This window comes from Apium graveolens, chromosome 10 (genome assembly GCF_009905375.1).
Source record: "Apium graveolens cultivar Ventura chromosome 10, ASM990537v1, whole genome shotgun sequence".
Taxonomy (NCBI): Eukaryota; Viridiplantae; Streptophyta; class Magnoliopsida; order Apiales; family Apiaceae; genus Apium; species Apium graveolens.
Genome location: NC_133656.1, coordinates 124,258,143 through 124,266,726, shown reverse-complemented (window position 1 = coordinate 124,266,726; position 8,584 = coordinate 124,258,143). Strand labels below are relative to the sequence as shown.

At 46.4% G+C, this 8,584-nt stretch overlaps 1 protein-coding gene across 1 annotated transcript; it reads left to right on the top strand.

Annotated features, from left to right (window-relative positions):
* The first annotated feature begins 220 nt into the window (after window positions 1-220).
* LOC141689158 (uncharacterized) lies at window positions 221-3,022 on the top strand. Its single transcript, XM_074493345.1, has 3 exons — window positions 221-442; window positions 1,583-2,112; window positions 2,242-3,022. The coding sequence occupies exons 2-3, from the start codon at window positions 1,633-1,635 to the stop codon at window positions 2,764-2,766; spliced, it is 1,005 nt and encodes a 334-aa protein (XP_074349446.1). The 5' UTR covers window positions 221-442; window positions 1,583-1,632; the 3' UTR covers window positions 2,767-3,022.
* The last annotated feature ends 5,562 nt before the right edge of the window (window positions 3,023-8,584 follow it).

The window sequence follows — 8,584 nt, the reverse complement described above, 5'->3', positions numbered from 1 at the left end:
CCGTCTTGTTCTGGTCCAACATTAGTCCCCCTCCTTGCTTTGCGCGATATCTTTAGATTTGCGTTTTCGTGCTCTCCACCCTTGCGCTTTGAATTCCGAGGTTTTTGTCTTGATACCTGAATAAAGTTAGTGACCGGACAGGATAATGAAATGAAGGGAAAAATTAGTGAAAAAACGAACGAACGAAGCAAAAGAAAAATAAGAAATAACTGTTAATTCGAGATAGGAGTCAAATGTGTGTGTCCGAAAAAAGAAAGGAATTAAACGTAATGCTTTTCTTTTTTTTCTTTTTTTTTTTTGAAGGTATATATCCGCTCATGCGTGTTTTTGAATTTATTTTTCCAGGTTTTTTTTTTTTGTTTTTGCAGGTTTCCAGGCTAACCTCTTCGACTTCCTCTCCAGGTATCTAAAAGGGGATTGCAGCGCGTTCTGGGCTCGCACTGTAAGTCGTCTACTCTCTCTCTCTATTCCTTTTCCTTTTTATCTGCGGGTCGGTCGTGTTTATAGTTTACCGATTTATAATGGCCGACTTTCCTTCATCGTCGTCGTCGCATAGTGCCACCAACCGGGACCCCGGGAAGCGACCGTTAGAGGAGGGTGACGAGGAGTCTGTTCTGAACTTGGATAATCTAGAGATCCCGGACCTAGGTCAGTGTGGATCCTTTGATTTCTTAGGAAGCGATGAGTTTTTGAGGGGAGTGCCTCCAGGTCCTATGCCCTCTCCGCCCTTAAGTCCTCGTACCCTGGAACTTAGGAATAGAACGGTCGAGGAAAGTCTTCGACTAGGTAGGATCGAATTTGAGAGCAAACCTAGTTTAAACTATCTTAGTTATTACATCACCGTCGACCCCCCTGCGAGTAAGTTGGAGAAGTACATCGACCTGTCTAACGGCTACCGTTACCGAGTGCCGACAGCAGATGAGAGGGTTTGGATGATGCCCGAGTTCGGGATGCATGGGGTTGCGATGATAATGTTTCAGTTTGGTCTTCGTTTGCCCATGCATCCGTTCTTCCTGACGATGTATGAGGCTATCGGTTGTGGTTTAGGGCAGCTGACACCAAATTCTGTTGCTCAGTTAAGTGGTTTCGTGGCGCTGTGCTGTGATAAGGGTCGATCACCGACTTTGAAATTGTTTTTCTCTATTTATGGTGTGCGGTACTATGGTGGCCAAGTATATTTCGACTCCCGACATCGACGGATGAAGATTGTTAGTGTTAGGTCATCGAATTCTGGTTATCACTCGCAATGGTTGTACGTTGGGGGTCCTGACTTGGAATTTGTAAAGCCTTGCGGGAAAGTTAGCCAGGGCACGATTGATTATTTAAATAACATGGAGAAGCACGATACTGCCTACCTCGATGAGTTTCATGGGTCGAGGACATGGTATACGCACTTAGATTTGAAGGACTCTGGATTCTTAGGGATGCACGATTGTAAGGGGGATGTATTAATTGTTATTGCCCTTATTTTGCTTATGTACTTAGTTTTTGTACTTGTCATTGTCGGCTCTTGCTTATTTTAATTTTCGTAAGTGCTTATATATAGGATGGCTGACTTATGGTTTTGTTTGTTTCTTTGTAGTGGAAGGCGCCTCACTTAAAAAGGTTTTAGACGGAGGGATTCGAGGAGGAATGGACAAGGCGATGATGTTGTTATTGCAGCGTGCTGCGAGGAAGCCTGCTGATGCGGCCAGGGCTGGACCGTCGGGGGTTCCTCATTCAGTTTCAATTGAATTGCTTGATGACCAGGGAAACAAGGTAATTGAAGACAATGAGAGGGTTGTTTCAGATCTTGTCCGCGTGGAGGGCAACCCTCGAAAGCGGTTTCGGAGGGAGGATGATGAAGTGGTTGTTGGAGGCCGGGGGGTCGGGTTCGATGGTGTGAACAAAGATGTGGCCACTGCCGGGGAAAGGGTTTATGGGAAGACCGTCGACCCTCGGTCGAAGAAAGAGGTGATGAGGGTCGAGATTCAGCCCACGGAGCGATGGACGGGGGGATCAACTGTGCCCTTGAGGGCACTTAACCTCTTTAACTTACCTCAGGACTTGGTTGCTTATGATGGGAGGAAGCGTGAGGACCTTGTTGATCGATGTAAGAGCCGGGCTGGGAGGGTACGTTCATTCCCTTCTCTTTCTTTTTAATGTGCATGTTTCTTTGTTTTCATGTTCGGTCATGGTCGTTTATAGTCCTAGTTGCCGACCCTGTTTTCATGTCCCCCCCCCTTTTTTTTTGTTTTGCAGTTTCTTTCCGATTTTATGCATATTCTGGAGGATTACAAGGCTGATGTTGATGGTGAGGCTTGTTCCAAGCTCGAAGCTGAAGTTGCTGCCTTGAAGGGGGAAAAGAAGAAGATTGCGGTGGGTTTTGCGGAACTCGAGCACAGGGTGGCTGATTTGACTAAGGCAAATTCCGCACTGTCGAAAAAGGTTGCTGAGATGGAGGCTACAGAGCAGGTGTCGAGTGGGAGGATACAGGAGCTCGAGGGTCGACTGCTCGAGGTGGAAAGGGAGCTTGAAGAGGAAAAAGGCAAGTGCCAAGGCTTGCTTCGACAGGTCGAAGGAATGGATGGCTCCTACAAGTTGATTGTGAAAGAAAATGCGGATTTGAAGACAGAGGTAGAGAAAGCCGTTGAAGATATCGCTGGTGCTCTGGGCGACGGTTATGGACGATGCCTTCGGCGGATGGAAGAGGCTGGTTTTGCCGTCGAGGGTCATGCCTTTGATGACTATCTTCGTGACCTGGCATCGAAGGGTGGTAACGCGTGAAGGCAGGGTATGCCCTGTGATTTTTGTAATTGAATTTAAACATTTTTTAAGTGTTTAAGAGCTTTATTGATACCAACATCATGGAAGTCCCAGAACTTGAGAAGTGTAGTAATCACTGTGGTCCTGGATTTGTAAGAAGTATAAGGTATGCGATCCATTGTTTAAACTTATTTCTATGATGTAATCAGTTACGTATTGGCTGGTTTTGCTATCTATTTGTCTCGAGTTTGAAACATTAAGTCGTTTGTTAGATTTGTAGTCGAGTGTTTACATTATGAGAGAGATTTAATTGCCCAGACCGTCGTCGTGAAGTGGTTGTATAAACACTTGTTTAGAAATGAATGATTATTTTTAGTTAAGTAAGGAGCGAAGGAAGTGAAAGTCTGTGCTTTTTCCAAGTTAAAGAAATTTGTTCATCATAACCTCGTAGCGACCCCTATTATATCGAGGGTTTGTTTTTGAAATGGCATTTTACTGGCTCAAGATAACAAGTTACAACTGAGATTAAATTACTGATAGAACTTTTTGAGGTGAATTCCATTCCAAGCATTTTTGATGGGTTTCCCGTCGAGGTGTGCAAGCTCATAGGTCCCCGAGCTTACAAGTCTCGAGATCCGATAAGGGCCTTCCCAAGCTGGTTTGAATTTTCCTGAGACAGTGGGTTGTGACGCTGCGGAATCTCTTAAGACAAGGTCGTTAACCTTGAAGTCTTTGGGTTTGACTTTTTTGTTGAAGTACCTTGCAGTTTTTTCTTGTTGGGCAACCATCCGCATTCGGGCTTCTTCCCTTGTTTCTTCTAACAGATCATTGTGAAGGCAGAGTCCGACGAGAGATAGAGCGGGATCGAATACGTCGATCCGTGGTGAGCTGAGACTTATCTCGACAGGTATGACAGTGTCGACTCCATATGCAAGTCGGAAGGGAGTTTCGCCCGTCGCACTTCGGGGAGTCGTCCTATACGACCACAATACATTCGGTAGTTCGTCGACCCAACATCGGGGTACTTCTTCAATTCTTTTCTTCAGGCCTTGTAGGATGGTTCTATTTGTTACCTCTGCTAGTCCATTTGCTTGGGGGTATGCTACAGATGCTTTGATGTGCTGGACTTTTAATTCGAGCAGATCCTCCTCAAATTGCTTTCCTACAAACTGAGTGCCGTTATCAGAAACTAAGATTCTGGGGATCCCAAAGCGAAAGACGATGTATTCCATAAAGAATTCTATCATCTCTTTTTCTCGTATTTTAGCAAGTGGCTTTACTTCGACCCATTTGGTTGCGTAATCCACCGCGACTACGATGTATTGGCACTGATTCTTGGATTTTGGAAAGGGACCCACAATGTCTATTCCCCATTGGAAAAAGGGGCATGGGCTGAGAATAGAGTTCAGCTCAGTTGTGGGTCGACGGTTTACATTTCCGTGCAGCTGACATGCTTGACATTTCTTGACGTAATCTTCACAATCTTTCCGGATTGTAGGCCAGAACAGGCCTTGTCGGATAACTTTGAGGGCTAATGTTTTTCCTCCTAGGTGTTCTCCACAGATTCCCGTATGTATTTCCACGATCGCTTGGAGAGCCTCTTCTGGAGACAAGCAACGGAGCAGAGGCTCAGAGAGGGCACGTCGGTATAACTCCGAACCCACAACACAGTAGTTCCTGGCTTTGAACATGAGAGTGCGGGCTTCGGACTTATGCTCAGGCAACTTGTTGTCAATAATGTACTCAAGGAAGGGTTGGCGCCAATCGAACCTAGCCTGGATTTGATTGACTGATATTTCGTCGATAGAGGGGGTTTCCAAAATGTCGACGTATGTTGGGTTGAGATTAGTGGGGAGACAGGAAGAGGCTAGTTTAGCTAGAGAGTCTGCCCACTGGTTTTCCTCCCTGTCGACGTTTGACATTTTCCATGAAGGGAATTTGCTAAGAAGCTCTTGTGTTCTTGTTAAATATCGGGCCATCCTTTCATTATGCGTCTTAAATTCGCCACTTATTTGTTTGCAAACCAACTGAGAATCCCCAAATATGTCAATGACCTCTGCTTCGAGATCGGATGCGAGTTTTAGACCGGCAATGAGTGCCTCGTACTCGGCCACGTTGTTTGTGGCGGAGAACCCGAACTTGAGAGCCTGCTGAATTTTGAATCCTCCTGGGCTGATTAATATGACCCCTGCTCCTCCAGAGCCGGACGTCGAGGAACCATCAACGAACAGAAGCCACGGACGAGACTGGTCCTCTTCAGGTTTGTGCGTCTTGGATTGCAACTGGCATTCGGCGACGAAATCTGAGAGAACTTGGGCCTTGATCGCCGTTCGAGGTTTATACTCGATGTAGAACTGGCTTAACTCGATGGTCCAAGCTGCGAGCCTGCCTGTTATGTCGGGCTTGTGCAGGATTCTTTTCAGAGGGAGATTGGTCAGGACATGGATTTCCCTTGCTTGAAAATAATGGCGTAGCTTACGACTCGCGACAACGAGAGCGTATACGAGTTTCTCGACTTGAGGGTACCTTGTTTCCGCGTCTCGTAGTGAGTGGCTGATGTAATATACAGGAATATCTTTTCCCTCATCGACACGGACCAATACTGCCGCGACCGTTTCGTCGGAAGCTGAGAGATATACCCGTAGCGGCTCACCTGTTAAGGGTCGTGTTAAAACTGGAGGATTTGTCAAAAACATCTTTAGCTCCGTGAAATTCTTTTCACAGTCTTCGTTCCATTCAAACTGCGATGACCTGGAAGCTTTTTTCATTGCAGAGAAAAACGGGAGGCATCTCTTTGAAGATTGAGGAATGAACCTTCGAAGTGCGGCTATACACCCTGTGAGTTTTTGTAAGTCTTTAATGGATCTTGGTTTGCTCATTTCTAGGATGGCTTTTGTCTGAGCTGGATCGGCCTCGATGCCTTTCTGGGTAACAAGGAATCCCAAAAATTTACCTGCAGTAAGGCCGAATGAACACTTTGCCGGGTTCAGTCGCATGTTATTTGCCCTTGCATTGGTGAACGTTTCTCGAAGGTCTGTCACGTGGTCGGAGGTAGCTTTTGACTTTGTGATCATGTCATCGACGTATATTAGCATGTTTCTTCCTATCTGCGAAGAGAATATTTTATCCATTGTCTGCTGAAAAGTAGCACCCGCGTTGATTAATCCGAAGGACATTACTTTGTATCCAAAGACCCCTCTATGAGTGATGAAAGCAGTTTGTTGCCAGTCATGGGAATCCATCTTAATTTGATTATACCCCGAAAAGGCGTCCATAAAGGACAGGAGTTCGTTTCCCGCTGTGGCGTCGATGAGTTGGTCGATATTGGGCAAAGGGTAAAAATCTTTAGGGCACGCCCTATTCACATCTGAATAATCAATGCACATTCTCCACTTCCCATTGCTTTTCTTAACCAGAACTACGTTTGATATCCACGTGGGGAATTGCACGGGCTCGATGAAACCGGCGTCGAGGAGTCTGTCGACCTCTTGGTCGATGGCTGCTCTTTTCTCGGCCGAGAATATACGTTGTTTCTGGCGCACAGGCCTGGTGTCTTTACTGATGTGCAGCGAATATCGATCAGTGGTCTCTGGGATGCCAGGCATGTCTCTCGGGATCCAAGCGAAAATGTCGGAGAATTCCCGAATGAGGTTTGTGATATCTCTTTTGAGATCTGATGAGAGGTTTTTGCCAATTCTTGTTGTTTTATCTGGGTTTCCTTCAAATACTTCTATATCTTCTGTTTCTTCGAGAGGGGAGCATGAATTGCTTGTGGATGAGTCAACCAATTCTCTTGGGTCGATATCTAGTACTTGATTGACTTCTAGCTCTTCCTCTGTCTTTTTTCTTGGAGAAACGGTGGTTAGATAGCATTGTCTTGCTGTTACTTGATCACCAATCATTTCTCCCACGCCGAAATATGTGGGAAACTTCATTTTCAAGTGGGAGATAGATGTTATAGCTCGGAGCGCGGTGATCGTTGTTCGTCCCAAAATGGCGTTGAAGCTTGAGGAAGCGCTAATCACATGGAATTTGACCATTTTCCAAATCTGACAGGGAGGGGAACCGAAAAGCACTGGCATATCAATGGTTCCTACAACGTGAACCTCATTGCCTGTGAACCCGTATAGCGGGGTTCGGGAGTTTTCGAGTCTTCGATCTCCTACGTCCATTCGGGAAAAAGCATGGTGATATAACACGTCGACGGAGCTACCATTATCGACCAACATTTTCTTAACCGTATTGTTTCCCACACGTGTTGTGATGACGAGAGCATCTTGATGACCTTCGATGAGACCGGGACGATAATCGTCATCCGAGAAAGAGATGACCAGGGAGGGATTCACTCGAGGGTGTTTAGCTGTCGAGGGATTGACATTAAAGACTTCTCGAGCATAAATCTTGCGAGAGTTGTGGGAGAGACCCCCGGCGGCTACGCCGCCAAAAATAACGTCGATTACACGGTCGTTTTCGCCTCGATGCTGACGTCTGGGTTCATCATCGTGTTGTACATAGTGGACTAGTTGCCCTCGACGAATTTTTCCTTCGATGAGATTGCTTAGTTGAAAACATTGCTCTGTTGTATGGCCGGTGTCTTCATGATATTCACAATATCTGGAGCTTGGGGGTCTTCCTGGTTTCATGGGTCTTGGAGGGTGATAGTCCGGTTCCGTTTTTAACACCGCCAAAATTGTCGTTTTCTCAGTATTGAGTTTCGTGAACTCTTTTTCAGATCGATTGTGGGGTTGCCAATCCCTTTCTCTTCTATCCCTCGGGGGGAGGTCCGATGTGCGAGGCGGGGGCGACCTACGTCGCTCTCGGCGCCTTTCCCTCACAGGGGATCGTGGACTGTAGCTTCGGCGTCGTTCGTACTTTGACGACCTCCGTGGAGATTGTATACAGCTTACCGCTTCTTGAAGCATCATGCGGTGTTCTATAATCTGGAACGCAGCCTGTAGTGTTTTCGGCCTTTTTTCAAAGATCTCTTCTAAAAGGAGGCCATGCCTAGACTTATCGATGCCCGCTGTCAGGAAATTGACAGCCATCTGTTCTATTAAGTCTGGAATTTCTGCTATTTCTTCCCTGAACCGGGTTAGAAAACTCATGAGACTTTCGCCGGAGCGTTGATGCATTGTCATCAAGGATGCAGTAACTTTGATTCCTTTGTAGTTGCTGGAAAATTGGGCTTGAAACTTGCTTTTCAGAGTTGTCCACGAGTCGATTGACCGAGGTGGCAAGTTACTGTACCATCGGAGAGTCGTGCCTTGAAGGCAAGTGGAGAAGAACTGACACCTAGCGATCTCCGAGTGGCCGAAGAAAGCCATGCGGCCGTCAAATGTATTTAGAAATGCTAACGGGTCCGAGGATCCGTCGAAATGATCGAGAGCAGGCGTTTTCAACGTCCTGTCGATGCGCGCCTTCTCAAGCACTAACGATAGGGGGCTCTCAGAAACGGTTTCAAACCCTGCCTGATTTCTCATCAAGGTACGCATCTGGGCGATTTCTTCCTGCATTTTAGCGAACTCCTCGTGAGATATAGATTCTGTGGATTCTGTCTGATGTGAGACATCGGCAGATGACACTGTCCTCTGTCGACGTTCGCGAGGTTGCGAATATGTTGACTCCGCCGAGGGCTCATATTCGTACTCCACATCATCCTCATCATAAAATTCATCATCTTGTCCTTCATTTTGAATTGTAGTTTGTTGGAGCTCTCGACGGAGACGGTGAATCTCACGTTTTCGCTCAAGTTTAGCCTGCAATCTCTGAGCTTCGCGCTCTAGAAACTCGAGTTCTTCATCTGAATCAAGGGAATCTTTCGGATTTCCTTGGTTTTGGG